The following is a 16,855-nucleotide window of genomic DNA, read 5'->3' on the forward strand; positions in this document are numbered from 1 at the left end:
TATGGACACAGACAGTAGGGTGGTGGAGGCCTGGAGTGGGGTGGGAACTGGATGGAGTGGGAAATGGGGGGAAAGGAGGAAATCTGTAATACTCTCAACAATAAAGATTACCAAAAAAATGTCAATGCACTTAACCTGACCTACACAGAAGCTCATGCTTCTCCATGGTGAGATTATGATGTCAGAATATGACACACAATATAATGATGTCATAAACCCCTAGGACAGGCTGAACCATATTAAATACAGTGGCTTCCTTGGTAGAAGAAGCAGTTGAAGAAAGTCCTGGACATGAACCTTTTTATTTTTGTCCTACTTTTGTCCATTTGGGCAAATAATTGTTTACATGAAAACCAAAGTGATGGATCTTCTGATACAGGTATGAACCTAACCTTAACACCTAGAAATTATTATTATATTATGCATTCAGGATCTAATTAGACAAGCTAGCTGTGTTTACAAAACCTTCTGTTTCTTGAATGTTACCATTAGTAGGTCTTTAAGAATTTCTAGGACAACAACTGAGAATTATTATTTTTTAAATATGTTTTTATTGATTTTAGAGAGAGAGAGAAAGGGAGAGGGATAGAGAGATAGAAACATCAATGAAAGAGAAATATTGATTGGCTGCCTCCTGCATGCCCCCACTGGGAATCTACCCTACAACCCAGTCACATGCCCTGACCGGGAACTGAACCAGTGACCTCTTCATTCATGGGTTGACACTCAACCACTGACTAAACCAGCAGGGCTATTCTGTTTTTAATTTATCTTTATTGTTGAAAGATTTACAGAAGTCCTCCCTATCTTCCCCCATTGTTCCTTGCCATTCCCACCACCTCCCTAGGCCTTCACTGCACTATTGTCTGTGTCCATGGGTTATCCATATATGCGTACAAGTTCCTGGGTTAATCTCTCAACAGCCCACTTCCCTCTGAGATTCGTCAGTCTGTTCCATGCTTCCATGTCTCTGGCTCTATTTTGTTTGACAGTTTATTTTGTTTAGATCCACATATAAGTGAGATCATGTGACATTTGTCATTCTCTGACTGGCTTATTTTGCTTAGCATAATACTCTCCAGTTTGCTCCATGCTGTCTCAAAGGGTAAGAGATCCTTCTTTTTTAGAGCTTCATAGTATTCCATTGTGCAAATGTACCACCACTTTTTTATCCACTCATCTACTGATGGGCACTTGGGCTGTTTCCAAATCTTAGCTATTGTAAATAATGCTCCTATGAACTTAGGGGTGCATATATTCTTTCTGAATGGTGTTTCTGGATTCTTTTAATATATTCATAAAAGTGGGATCACTAGATCAATGGCAGTTCCATTTTTTAATTTTTTGAGAAAACTCCATACTGTTTTCCATAGTGGCTGTAGCAGTCTGAATTCCCACTAGCGGTGTACTAGGATTACCTTTTCTCCACATCCTTGCCAGCACTTGTTGTTGGTTGATTTATTGATGGTAGCCATTCTAGCAGGTGTGAGGTGGTGCCTCATTCTTGTTTTAATTTGCATCTTTCTGATGATTAATGAACTTGACCATTTTTTCATATGTCTCTTGGCCATTTGTTATGTCCTCTATAGAAAAGTGTCTATTTAGGTACTCTGCCCATTTTTAATTAGATTGCTTTTCTTCCTTTTGCTGAGTTGTATGAGTATTTCATATATTTTGGAAATTAATCCCTTATTAGATGTATCATTGACAAATATCTTCTCCCATACAGTGGGCTCCCTTTTCATTTTGAGGATGATTTATTTTGCTGTGCAGAAGCTTTTATTTTGATGTAGTAGTATTTATTTTTTCCTTTGATTTTCTTGTCCTAGGCCTTGTATCAGTGAAAATTGTGCTACATGAGATGTCTGATATTTTTCTGCCTATGTTTTCTTCTAGGAATTTTATGGTTTTATGATTTACATTTAAGTATTTTATTCATTTTGAGTTTATTCTTGCATTTGGTGTAAGTTGGTAGTCTAGTTTCATTTTTTTAGAAGTACCTGTCCAATTATCCCAACACCATTTATTGAAGAGACTGTCTTTACTCCATTGTATGCTCTTGCCTCCTTTATCAAATATTAATTCAGCATAATGGCTTGGGTCAATTTCTGGGATCTCTGTTCTATTTCATTAATCTATATGCCTGTTCTTGTGCCAGTGTCAGGCTGTTTTGATTACAGTGGCTTTGTAGTATAACTTGATATCCAGTATGGTGAAACCTCCAACTTTGTTCTTATTTCTCATGATTGCTGCAGCTATTTGGGGTCTTTTTTTGATGTTGTTCCAAATAAAATTGTGGAATGTTTGAAATCTGCTGTTGATATTTTAATAGTGATTGCATTGGATCTATAGATTGTATTGGGTACTATGGACATTTTAATGATGTTAATTCTACCAATCCATGAATATAGTATACTAGAGGCCTGGTGCACGGGATTTGTGCACTGGTGGAGGTGTGGCCTGCAGGGATCAGCCCACTGTGAGAGCACCGCTCATCCCGGTCTGCTGAGTGGTGCTCCCACTGTGGGAGCACAATGACCAACAGGGGGCAGTTCCTGTGTTGAGCGTCTTTCCCCTGGTGGTCAGGTCGCATCATAGCTACTGGTCGGCTGATTGTTCTGGTCGTTCCACCGTTCGGTCACTGGGCTTTTATTATATAGGATTCTTCCACTTGTTTAGATCTTCTATCTCTTTATCAACATTCTGTAGTTTTCTGAATACAGGTTTTTACCTCCTTGGTTAAGTATATTACTAAGTATCTTAATTTTTTGTTGCAATGGTAAATGGGATTGTTTTTTAGTTTCTCTTTCTGAGAGTCCATTATTGGTATATAAAAATGACATCTATTTCTGGGTGTTAATATTGTATCCTGCTACATTGCTGAAATCACTTATTAAATCAGTTTTTTAGTGGAGTCCCTAAGGTTTTCTATATTATATCATGTCATCTGTGAATAATGACAGTTTTACATCCTCCTTTCCAATTTGGATGCTTTTTATTTTTCTTCTTATCTGATTTCTGTGGCTACAACTTCTAGTACTTTCCTATATATATAAAAAAAGGCTAATATGCAAATTGTCCCCATGGACAGGAGTTCAACTGACCAAGAGTTAGATGTGTGCTGACCACCAGGGGACAGTGGTGGCAGGCAGCCAGGGAAGGGAGGCCCCAACTGGCAGCCACTAGGGACTCTACTTGTGCATGAATTCTGTGCACTGGGCCTCTAGTGTTGAATAAAAATGGTGAAAGCAGACAACACTGTCCTATTCCTGCTCTTAGGGGAAATGGTTTGGGTTTTTCCCATTGAGTATGATGTTGGCTGTAGGTTTGTCATATATGGCCTTAGTTATGTTGAGATGTGATCCCTCTCTCTCCACTTTGGTGAGAGTTTTTATAAAAAACTAGAGGCCCAGTGCACAAAATTCGTGCACTGGGTGGCGGGGGGGGGGTCCCCTCAACCCAGTCTGCATGCTCTCACAGTCCGGGACACCTTGCTCCTTACCACTCAGCTCGCTGCTCCTTAGCACTGCCGCAGAGGCAGGAGAGGCTCCCACTGTTGTACTCATTAGCCCTGAGCCCAGCTTCTGGCTGAGCGGACCCTCCCCCTGTGGGAGCGCACTGACCACCAGGGGGTAGCTCCTGCATTGAGCGACTGGTTGTTCTGCCATAACAGTCACTTAGGCTTTTATTATATAGATGGGTGTTGGAGTTTGCCAAATGTTTTTTTTTCTGTATCTATTGATACAATCATGTGATTTTTATTTTTCATTTTATGTAAGTTATGTATCACATTTATTGATTTGCAAATATTGTACCAGCCTGCTGCCCTGGAATAAATCCTACTTGGTCATGCTGTATAATCTTTTTAATGTATTGCTAGATCCGATTTGCTAATATTTTGTTGAGGATTTTAGCATCTATGTTCATCAGGGATATTGGCCTGTAATTCTGTTTCTTTGTAATGTCTTTATCTGGTTTTGGAATTAGGATAATGTTGACCTCTTAAAAAGAGGTGCCTTCCTCTTGGATTTTTTGGGATTGTTTGCAGAACATAGGTGTTAGTTCTTCTTTGAACATTTGGTAATACTCCCCTGTGAAGCCATATGGGCCAGGGATTTTGTTTGCTGGAAGGTTTTTTATTATTATTAATGCTCAATTTCTTCAGTTGTTATTAGCCTATTCACGTTTTCTGATTCTTCCTGATTCAGTTTTGGAGGATTGTATTTTTCTAGGAATTTGCTCATTTGATCTAGGTTGTCCAGCTTGTTGTCATATAGTATTCCTTACAATCCTTTGTATTTATGTGGAGTCAGTTGTTTCTTTACCTTCTTCATGTCTGGTTTTATTTATTTGAGTCCTCTCTCCTTGTTTCTTGATGACTCTGGCTAGAGGTTCATCTGTCTTGTTTAGCTTTTCAATGAACAAGCTTTTGGTTTCATTGATTTTTTTATTTTTGCTCTGGGAGTATTGTTTTTATTAGTGTCTGTGTCACATATTTCCACTCTTATTATTATTATTTCCTTTCTTATTATTTCCTTCCTTCTTCTAACTCTGGGATTTTCTTGTAGTTCTCTTTCCAATTCTTTAAGTTGTAGAGTTAGTTTATTAGAAATTTTTCTTTTTTCTTGAGGTAGGCCTGTAGTGCTATGCACTTCCCCTCTAAGGACTGCTTTTGCTGGGTTCCATAGATTTAGGGTGGTTGTGTGTTCATTTTCATTTGTTTCCAAGAAGTTTTTTATTTCTTCCTTGATCTCATTGGTAACCCATTCGTTGTTTAATAACATGCTATTTAGCCTCCATGTGTTTGAATGTTTTGTGGTGTTTTTATTGTAATTTATCTCTAGATTCATTGTTATCTGAGAAGTTGCTTGGTATGATTTCAATCTTCTTGAATTTGTAGAGACTTTGTTTAAGTCCTAACATGTGGTTTATCTTTGAGAATGTACCATGTTCACTTAAGAAGAATGTATATTCTGAAGCTTGGGGATGAAATGTTCTGTAAATATCAATTAAATCCATTTGATCTTGTGTATCATTTAGGGTTGCTGTTTTCTTGTTTATTTTTTTATCTAGAAGATTTATCCAGTGATGTCAGTGGGGTTTTTAAGTCCCCTACTATGATGGTATTGCTGTTCATCTTTCCCTTGAAGTCCTCCAGAATTTCATTATATATTTGTGTGCCCCTATATTGGGTGCATATAAGTTTATCAAGATTATATCCTCTTGTTGTAACAATCCATTTAGTATTATGAAGTGACCTTCACTGTCTCTTGTTATGGCCTTCATTTTGAAGTCTATTTTGTCAGAATTGAATATTGTTTTCCCAGCTTTTTTTTTTTTTTTTTCATTTCAATTGGCCTGAAAAAAATTTTCCATCCCTTCACTTTCATCCTGTGTGAGTCTTTTATTTTCAGGTTAGTCTCTTGTAGGCAGTATATATATGGGTCATGTTTTCTTATCCATTCACCTACCCTATGTCTTTTGATTGGAGCATTTAATCCATTTACATTTAATGTTATTATTGATAGGTACTTATTTGATACAATTTTTATTCTTTTTAAAAAATATTTATTGTTGAGATTATTTCCTCCCCTAGTATCCACCTAGTGTCCACCCTGCCCCAGGCCTCCACTACCCTACTGTCTGTGTCCATAATTAAGATCTTTGGTTAATCTCTTCCAGGCCCCCCAAACCCTTCCCTCTGAGATTCATCAGTCTGTTCCATGCTTCTATGGCTCTGATTCTATTTTATTCACCAGTTTATTTTGATCATTAGATTTCTTGTTTGTTTATTCTGATTTTTAGATTAAGTTGTTGATAGATATATTTGTTGCCATTTTATTGTTCACATTTTTTATCTTTTTTTTTATTCTTCTTTGCCTTCTTCCTCTTCTTAAACAATACCCTTCAACATTTCATGAAATACTGGTTTAGTGGTGATGAACTCCTTTAGCTCAGAGGGAAGGTGGAAGAGGGGTATAGGAAGAGTTTAACCAAAGAACTTATATGCATACTACAGGCCCGGTGCACAAAATTCGTGCACTGGGGAGGGTTTCCCTCAGCCCAGCCTGCATCCTCTCCAATATGGGACCCCTCGGGGGATCGGGCCTAAACCTGCAGTTGGACATCCCTGTGGAATCGGGCCTAAACCTGCAGTTGGACATCCCTATCACAATCCGGGACCACTGGCTCCTAACCGCTCACCTGCCTGCCTGATTGCTCCCTAACTGCACCCTTGCTGGCATTGACACCTAACTGCTCCTCTGCAGGCCTAATTGCCCCCAAATACCCTCCCCTGCTGGCCTGATCATCCCCAAGGCTTTTATTAGTATAGATATGCATTACCTATGGACACAGACAGTAGGGTGGTGAAGACCTGGGGTGGAGAACCGGGTGGAGGGGAGCAAGTAGGTGTTCTGCTCCTGATGAAGGCAGGGTGGGCTAGCTACACCGCTCACCAATATGGCAGCACAACCCCCCCAAGCAGCTCATCAAGGCAGCAGGACTGGTTGTTTGGGGACCAAGGTTCAGGTGTGCCAGGTGACTACCACCAGCACATGTATCCAGGGCTTTGGGTTTCAGCAGTGGGGCCGTGAATGCCTTTCTGTGGCCTAGGGGCACTGGGGCATAGCCACTTCGCATTGCCTCCTCCCGTGGAGGACCCTCAAGCTCCTTCAAAATGGTGCACTCTCCCATTCAAGCAGAAAGAAGCTACAGCAGAGCTACATGCAGCAGCAGTGGGCAGCTCCTCTGCCAGAAGCTCCCGCACTAACAGAAGCCCAACCATACTCATACCCCTGAACAGTCTCCCTTGTACACACTCACCCACTCACACTCTCACCTTCACTCTGGTCTTGCCCGCTGCCATATTGGTTCTTTCCTGAGAGTTTTTATTTTTTATGTATATTTTTAATTGATTTCAGAGAGGAAGGAAGAGAGGGAGAGAGAGAGATAGAAACATCAATGATGACAGAGAATCATTGATTGGCTGCCTCCTACATGCCTCACACTGGGGAGTGAGCTCACAACCCGGGCATGTGTCCAGACTGGGAAACAAACCATGACCTCCTGGTTCATAGGTCAATGCTCAACTGCAGAGTCATGCTGGCCGGGTTAGAGTTTTTATTCTTTGTGAAAAATTCAAGCAACATAGAACCATAAAGAGTACAGACATATTGTCTCCTTTCTCTCCCCTTCTCTACCTAATCCACCAACCCTAGCCCCCAATCAAAGTAGATAATACAATGTGAATGAATCCGGCATGGTATCTCACACATAGTAGCTTTCAACAAGGGTTTTACTTATCACATCCTATTTCCCACCATAGACACACACACACTAAAAATCAAGTGCATTCACACATATGGAAAACATACACACAGACTCAAAAACTTAAGCAATGGGGTGAGAAAGCCATGATGCAGGGATTAACCCAGGTAATTATACTGATTAGCCAGAGATGTCTCCCAGATTTGGCTTCTAGACTGTGGTTGGGGACGTAATAGAGGGAGAAAATGATGGAACATTTATGCTTTAAAAAATCACTGATGAAGAGATTGTTGACCTATAGTGATACGCCACTATCAAAATGGAAGAAAACTTGGTTACCTAACACACTTTCTGGTGATACAATTTCTTTGACAGGAGCTAAGCAACTTGAATCATTGCAAACGGACGATAACAGAAGACGTATATTCGTTATAGTAGTTGGTATTATGAGCACAGCTTTTATCTGTACCTCTTTTTTCTGCCTTCATTATAATTGTTTGAGCAAAGATGTCCCCAAAGAAAAAGCGTAAGTTTTACACTTTGAATTAAGAATGCAAGTAGTGTGTGTGTGTGTGTGTGTGCGCACATATAGTGGAGGTTTCATTATTGTGATTACTTTAGACTTCTAAAGAGCTACCAAGATCTTGAGGGTGGATACCTACACTTAAATGATATCAGCTCTTAAATATTCTCAAGTACATTATCAACTTTAGCCAAAGTTGTCTCCTATTCAGGATTCAACTGAGCCCCAGGCTATTAATTTCATGATAAATTGAGTCTAGGAAAATAGGGCATAACTATCTGAATAATACAGGGAGAATAAAAACAGGGAGGGAGAGGGAGTTGGGCCTGCATTCCAAAAACAATGAAACATTTTGAATTATCTACCATTTTAAGATGTATTAACATGAAAAGTTATTCACTGTTCTTTTTTTTTAAATATATTTTATTGATTTTTTACAGAGAGGAAGAGAGAGGGATAGAGAGTTAGAAACATCGATGAGAGAGAAACATCGATCAGCTGCCTCTTGCACACCCCCCACTGGGGATGTGCCCGCAACCAAGGTACATGCCCTTGACCGGAATCGAACCCGGGACCCTTGAGTCCGCAGGCCGACGCTCTATCCACCGAGCCAAACCGGTTTCGGCTATTCACTGTTCTTATTATCTCAGTTCCTGCCTTTCATATAAGATGATCAGTCTGGCCCTAATACATTGATTCTCTAAATATTTCCCAATCCAAGTACTGGTGACTAGAATATGCTAATGTTTCCTTCCTTTAGTTTTAGAGGAATATTGTGAATATAAATATGCACGGATAGATAACTTGATGTTATAAATATAATAGGAAAATAAGACTTTGGTCTAAAAAGTTTATTTTTTATTGTAACAAGTTGTGACATTTATATATAAGTTCTGTATAAACTTGTGACTTTTGTATAAAAGGTTTAATTTCTGGAATAAATGAAATTCTCTCTCAGTAGTAGATTTAAAACAACTTGCCATTATTCAATATGTAGACTATATCATTATCTAATGTGGTGAAATAGTAAAATCTCTGAAAAAAGAAATAGCACAAATTCAACAAGTTCTTATCTGTAACCTAAGTCATGGCTTTCATCACACTCCAATTCTTACGAGGTTCAATTTCCCTACTAGCGCCAAAAGAAAGACCAAAACACTAAACTGACAAAGTAGCCTATGTTTTCTGGTGATAGCAATAATGTTCTATTGTTTTATTTATTTTAGAGAGAGAGGAAGGGAAAGGGATAGAGAGATAGAAACATCAATCAGCTGCCTCCTACATGCCCCCTACTGAAGATCAAGTCCATGACCTGGGCATGTGCCCTGACTGGAAATCAAACTGGTGACCTCTTGGTTCATGGGCTGATGCTCAATCACTGAGCCACTGGCCAGGGAGCAATAATACTCTTTCATTTTAATTGTCATACTCCAAATTTTCTATATTTTCAGGGTCAAGAAACATGTAGCAGCCAAGTCATTCAGGTCATCCAAAATATTCAGTAAATACAAGAAAAAGAAGGAATGCATTCCAGAGAAACAACCTATGCTATCTGGTATAGACACGTTATCAGAGCTCTCAAGTCAAGAAAGGTCATTCATATCATCCAGTTCAGAAAATGTAATCAGGCCCTCGAGTTCAGAAAAGTCATCAAAACCATCTAGTAAAGAAAAGTTCATCAAGCCATCGGGCCCAAAAAGAGTGTCCAGGTCATCCCACCTGGGAAAGTCATACGGAAAACACAGTATAGATAAGTTATATGAGCTGGCTTATTCCCATAAACTAGGCAGTTATGACCATTCATCCTATCCAAATAGGTTAGTCAGGCCAACTTCAACAACCAGTCCACATTTTCCACTCAAGTCAACCAAACCATGTCATCCAACCTATCCAACAAATCAAATCTTGCTACCAGAGTCATCCAGTTTAAAGAACTTTACCAAGTCTCCCATACATCATAATCTAAAAACATCAGTTATTGCAGGCAAGGCAGACATGTTATCTACATCTCCATTAGTCAAGTCTTGTGCACACTATAAAGGAAAAAGACCTGTTTGCAGAACGCCTGAGTCTTTGGTCAGTGATATTTCTGAGGTCAAGAATGCAAATGCTCAAAACCCACCTTTCCCACATGAAGTAAAGCCTTTTTCCAAGTGTTTTTATAAGGTAGATTACAGAGACAATGCATTCCATGGCAATGTGAAGAACAGTGATGATGACAGTGAGAGGGAAGTAACCATTTTTTGCAACGTGAGACTCAAAGAAGTAATTGTTAATAAAACCACAAGTAATAAAGAGCTCAATAAAAATAATCACCTGTGAAGAAGAAAATTTATACGTACTATTTTGTGCTCACCATCCTTAAAGATATGCTATATAAAGAGAAAATCCACTTGGCAATCATTATTGAGATTAGTCCTGTCCGTCTTGGAGGCAATTTATTTGAAAAATATTAATTAAATGCATGAGATAACAAATGACTTTATTGTAATTATTACTGCATTTTAAAGGCAGAAGGCTCTTTTGATGTATCTTATTTTTATCTGGTCACTTGGATGGGAACCATAAACATACACAAATCTAGAAAGGAACTGCAAAATGGGTACCCTGGACTCCTCCTTCCTTTGGAGTTGCCCTCAAAGTCCCAACCCAATTAGCTTTATTTTCTAATGTTTAAATAGAGTATTCACAGTTTAATATTGTCTTTCTGTAGTGGCCAGTGCTTGGCAAAAATGTCTCTGTGTGCTTGGTTCTGAATGAGTTAGGGAAACTCTTGGTAGCTATTTGTAACACCCCTGCCTCCTGTGACTGCTACCTAAAATGAGGTTTCAGCTTCCAGCACACACATGTGGGGCTCCATGATACCAGTCTAAGTGTTCCAGTCTTCATAACTCTCAACAAGGATTTTAATTATTTTTGTTACCCTACAAAATAGTACGTTTTCAAAAAGTCCCTGCTGCACGTTTTCAAAAGGTCCCAGCTAGAGATCTGATTTCTATCCATTTTTCCTACATGGTACTTCCTCATTCTGAATGGGTAGGGGTGGGTGGACGGGAGAATCTTGGAGTTATATCCTCTAATTCCCCCACTGAAGAGATGTTATTCTTGCCTTCTTCCATGGGCATGGTTTAGAAAAGCAAGAAGTTTTGTATTCCAAGCCTATATTTTTAGTACAGTAAAGTTAGTCCCCTATAACATCTAGCAGGCATAAGTTAAATACAATTAGCTAGCTTGTATTGGATGTGTACTATTTGTCAGGCATTGTACAAGTAACTTTATGTTTGTGGGTCTGAAGGCTGCAATCAAGTTTGCTGATTTGCTGAAAGAATTCACAAGACTCAATAGCAGGTTATACACATGGCTAAGGTTTATTAGAGCAAAAATAGACCAAGAGCCACAGGAAAATACATGAATCAAGAGGAATCCACAGAGGTAAGGCACTTGCTTTCGAGAACTTCCCCATCTGGGGCCACCCACAATATGCTTTCACTCTAGCAACAAACTAGAAGGGCATGTGCAGAATGTCTCTGCCCAGGAAGGCCCATTAGAGTCTCTTGGACTGAGGCTTTTATTTAGAAGTGGTCACATAGGTAAATTATGCTGCATGGTAACTGAAACTCAAGATCCCAAGAATGAGACCAGATGCACATCATCAATTTTGATACTCGTGCAAAGCAATCCTGGCAAGCTAATATGGCATGGTCCATTGCTCCAGGTGTACAAAACATAATCATTAATCATTAACATAAGACATTCTGAGAGCCACATTCTCAGAGGTTGGCCAATACTCAGTCATGGTTCCATGTTCCCTTGAAGACGTACAAGGGCTAAACAACTAGGCCTGCTATGCTAACACTTTCTCACACATCATATTTTATTTAATGTCCAACAGTCCCTCATTATGTGGAGGATTATATAAATGCACTGAGGTTCTCTAACATATAGTAAGATCACATCTAATAATTGATTGAATTGATATATAAATCTGTGATTAGCTTATGCTCCAATTTTCATTATGCTGTACTGCCTTCTCACTACCAGCTTCTAGGGTGCCTGCTTGTTCACAGATCGCCCAATCCATTGGTGTAAGCAAAATCCCTTCTTGACTTTTAATCAGTCTGGGCCATTCTCCCAGACTTCTGGGGCCACATAAAGATGTCTTATGTTCATTCAGATCTGAATTCCCCATGGCCTTTGCCTATACTGGTAGTTCCTCTGGTGGAGTCTGTACCCATAAGGTCAACATGAAATTCACAGAGGTCACTAAGTAGCTGCTTATGTTTAAAAGTTTTAAGCGATGGTGTATATATATATATATATATATATATATATATATATATATAGAGAGAGAGAGAGAGAGAGAGAGAGAGAGGGGTAATATGCAAATTGTCTGGGACACTGTAACTTCACGACCACTCAGGAAGAAGCTGCGCATGCAGGTGGGCAGGAGGGGACTGCATGTGCAGTGAGGCAAGCCACAGATGGTGCAGGCCCAGAGAGAAGAGGGCCTTCCAGCCTTCCAGCCGTGGCACACTGGCAGTCCAGCCTCTGTGTGTGAGCTGCAGAGGAAACACCTTGTCTGACCGCTCATTGGCTAAGCTCCTAGTACGCCACTCACAGTGTTCTTGGTAACTTGGGAAATAAGAATCCAAGAAGGTGATCTAGGGTTTTTTCACCTCACTCCTGGAGGAAAAAACAAAGGTCCACTGCTGGAGGGGCTAAGAAATGTTATATCCTGCCCTAGCCGGTTTGGCTCAGTGGATAGAGCCTCAGCATGTGGACCACAGGGTCTGGGTTCGATTCTGGTCAAGGGCATGTACCTAGGTTTCAGGCTCCTCCCTGGCCGGGGTCCAGTTCAGGGCTCATGCAGGAGGCAACCAAGCGAAGTGTCCCTCTCACATTGATGTTTCTCTCTGTCTCTCCCTCTCTCTTCCACACTCTCTAAAAATCAATGGAAAAATATCCTCAGGTGAGGATAAAAAAAAGAAAGAAATGTCATATCTTATGAAAGAAACATCTTGAAAATGCCTAAAGAAAGTTTGTCATTTTTTTGTGGTGAAGGGACTGGATTCCATGTTGATGAAAACACCTTGGTGGCTGCGGCAGCCAGCAGTGGCAGCAGAAACAGGGTGATGGGGTCAGTACCTTCTCCTGATCAGCCTGGTTGCCTCCTGCAGAGGAGAGCAGGGAGTGGGCCTAAGCCATCAATGGGACATCCCCTGAGAGCTCCCGGACTGTGAGAGGGGGCAGGCTGGGCTGAGGGACACCCCCCACCGCCAGTGCACCAATTTTTGTGCACCAGGCCTCTAGTATGCATATAAGTAACATTGTGGGAGATTACAGACTTGATTTCCCACTGGTATTATCCTTTTGTAAAAGATAAACTGTAAAGTGTTAGAATTGTTCGAGGTTAGAAAAGCCTGTTTTTTTAAAAAAATTTACAAATAGAAGCAAAAGTTCTGATCTAATTTTTAAACTTGTTTGTTCTGAAAAAAAAGTTCAAAGATATACAAAATTAGAGCAAGTAGAGCACCCATATAAGTAAGCACTACTCAAATTCAACAATTATCTCTACATGGCCAATCATGTTTCATTTACACTCCTATCCATTTCCCTTCCCATTTATATCTCTAAAAGACAATGACTTTCAAAAATACATAGACATGCCCTAGCTAGTTTGGCTCAGTGGATAATGTCATCCCATGGACTGAAGGGTCCCAGGTTCGATTCCAGTCAAGGGCACATGCCTGGGTTGCAGGCTCGATCCCCAGTAGGAGGCATGCAGGAGGCAGCTGATCAATGATTCTCTCTCATCATTGATATTTCTATCTCTCTCCTCCCTTCTTCTCTGAAATAAATAAAAATATATTTTTTAAAAGACATACACACAATACCATTATCTCACCTAAAAATTAACAATAATTTCTTAATATCAATTATCCAGTCAGTTTTCAAATCCCTCTGCTCATTTGTTTTATGGTTCTTTTGTTCAGATGAAGTTGATCAAAATTTGCCCAGGCTAATAATTAAAATAAGTCCTATCACTCTAATAGATAATCTCTAGTAATTCTTGGTAATGTGCTGATTTAAATGAGAGTCCTGAATTTCTATATTCTTGTTGCAGCATTTTTCTTATCTCTTATGGTACCTTACTCAACTTCCTTCTCTTTCTCACTCTCTCTTTCTTTCCCTATGTTCAGCAGGAGTTGGGATCAGACTGGTTTGTTAACAATCCACTGTTCTAGCAATTGGCATATGGGCCCTGAAATAGCTTACCCCCATCACTTTAATCTTTTAACTGACTATGCAGTGTGTTCTTATTGTTTCCTACAGTAGCGTCAGGAAATCAGCAAAGAAAGCTTTAGTTTGGACAATTTCACCCATTGTCATTGCTGTTCCTTCAACCAAAGTAAGGTTTATAAATGAGACTCGTTTACACAATAGATATATACAGTATATATATATATATATATATATATATATATATATATATATTAATTTTTAACGTGCCTGGGGCTGGGAAGAGAAAGGCATGGGCATGCTCCCAGGAGGGAGAGTGCTGATATATTTATTTTTAAAACAAATATCACTTTCAGAAGTTGAATGCCTTTATTGCTAATAATCCATAATATCTGCCATTAGTCCTTTTGTATTTTAAATTCTATTTAACTTTGTTGTGAATACCTTTATATTTATTTAGATGAGCATGTGTGGAAATTAACTATAAGAGGCTCAGTCACATGGTTAGGGAACATGCCCGGTTGCAGGCTCGATCCCCGGTAGGTGGCATTCAGGAGGCAACAGAATCAATGATTCTCTCATCCTTGATGTTTCTATCTCTCCCTCTCTCCTCTCTCTGAAATCAATACAAACATATTTTAAAAATGACAAGGGAACCCACTGTATGGAACTACATCAACTAAAAAGCTTCTGCACAGGCCCTGGCTGGTGTAGCTTAGTTGATTGGGCATCATCCCTTATACCAAGTGGTTGCTGGTTTGAATCCCGGTTAGGGCACATGCCTAGGTTTCAGGCTCAGTCCACACAAGGGGACATGCAGGAGGCAGCTGATCAATGTTATGCTCTTACATTGATGTTTCTCTCTTTTCCCTTCATCTCTTTCTTTAAAAAATCAACAAACTTTCTTAATTCATGGACATGGACAACAGTGTGGTGCTGGCAGAGGTGGCGAGGGTGGTGGGTGGAAGTGGAAGAGGGCATAGAGGGGATGAAGATAGATGCTAAAATCCTCAACAAATATTAGCAAATTGATACATTAAAAAGATCAGCTCTGGCTGGTGTGGCTCAGACAGTTGACGGTTTTCCTGTGCACTGAAAGGTCACCAGTTTGATTCCAGGTCAGGGCACATGACCAGGTTGTGGGTTTGGTGCCTTCTCAGGGTGCATGAGGGAGGCTACCGATAGATGTTTCTCTCTCACATCGATGTTTCTCTTTCTCTCCCTCTCCCTTCCTCTCTCTCTAAAATCAATAAAAACATATATATTTTTTTAAAAGATCATACACCATAACCAATTGGGATTTATTCTGGGAATGCAAAACTGGTACAATATCCACAAATCAATAAATGTGATATACCACATACATAAAATGAAATATAAAAATCACATGATCATATCAATAGATGGAGAAAAAGCATTTGATAAACCCAGAACCTGTTTATGATAAAAACTCTTAGCAATGTGGGAATAGAAAGAGAACAACAAGAAAATCCCAGAGTCAGCAGAAGTAAGTAATAAAGATCAGGAAAAAGTCAGGGACGTCCCCTTTCACCACTCTTATTCAATACAGTACTGAAGTCATAGCCACAGCAATCAGCTAATAAGAATAAATAAAATACATCCATAAAGGAATTGGCTGATTTCTGGGCTCTCTGTCCTGTTTCATTGATCTGCCCATTCTTGTGTCAGTACCAGGCTGTTTTTATTACAGTGGCTTTGTTGTATAGTTTCATTCTGGTATTATGATCCCTTCAACTTTGCTCTTCTTTCTCAAGATTGTTAAGGCTATTTGGACTCTTTTTTTTTTTTTGGTCCCATATAAATTTTGAAATATTTGTTCTAGATATGTGAAATATGCCATTTGTATTTTAATAGAAATTTAGTTAAATCTATAGATTGCTTTGGGCAGTATGGCCTATAATTTTCTTTCTTTGCAGTGACTTTATCTGGCTTTAGAATTAGGGGAATGCTGGACTCATAAAAATAATTTGGAAGTCATCCCTTCTTGTGACTTTTTTGGAATACTTTGAGGAGGATAGCTGTTATTTCTTCTTTTAATGTGTGGTAAAATTCACCTGTGAAGTCATCCAGGACTTTTGTTTGCTGTGAGTTTTTAAATTTTTATTATTGCTTCAATTTCATTAGTTGTTATAAGTCTATTTAGGATTTCTGATTCCATTTTGGAAACTTCTATGTTTCTAGGAATTTGTTTAGTTCACCCAATTTTTGGCATATAGTTATTCATAGTATTTTCTTACAATCCTTTGTATTTCTGTGATGTCAGTAACAACTTTGCCTCTTTCATTTCTGATTTTATGTATATGGGTTGTCTCTCTTTGTTTCTTGGGGAGTCTGGTTAAAGGGTCATCAATCTTGTTTATCTTTTCAAAGTACCAACTCTTGGTTTCATTGATCTTTTATATATATACTAGAGGCCCGGTGCATGAAATTTGTGCACGGGGTGGGGGGGCCCTCAGCCCGGCCTGCACCCTCTCCAATCTGGGACCCCTTGGGGGATGGGGCCTAAACTGGCAGTTGGACATCCCTCTCACAATCTGGGACCACTGGCTCCTAACCACTTGCCTGGCTGCCTGCCTGATCACCCCTAGCCACCCTACAATCCTGCCTGATCACCCCTAACTGCCTCTGCTTGCCAGCCTGGTTGCCCCCTAACTGGTCCCCTGCCAGCCTGTTCACCTCCTAACTGCCCCCCTGCCAGCCTGGCCACCCCTAACCACTCTACCTGCCTGCCTGATCACCCCTAACTGCCTCTGCTTACCAGCCTGATTGCCCCCTAACTGGTCCCCTGCCAGCCTGGTCGCC

General features: G+C 39.8%; 1 protein-coding gene across 1 annotated transcript; it reads left to right on the top strand.

The window, feature by feature from the left end:
• Positions 1–291: 291 nt before the first annotated feature.
• On the top strand, positions 292–10,114 carry LOC307095395 (uncharacterized protein CXorf66 homolog; the record flags this gene model as incomplete). Its single annotated transcript, XM_079764604.1, has 2 exons — positions 292–379; positions 9,834–10,114. The coding sequence occupies 2 exons, from the start codon at positions 292–294 to the stop codon at positions 10,112–10,114; spliced, it is 369 nt and encodes a 122-aa protein (XP_079620730.1).
• Positions 10,115–16,855: the final 6,741 nt, after the last annotated feature.

This window comes from Cnephaeus nilssonii (genome assembly GCF_951640355.1).
Source record: "Cnephaeus nilssonii genome assembly, chromosome: X".
In the NCBI taxonomy this organism is placed as follows: Eukaryota; Metazoa; Chordata; class Mammalia; order Chiroptera; family Vespertilionidae; genus Cnephaeus; species Cnephaeus nilssonii.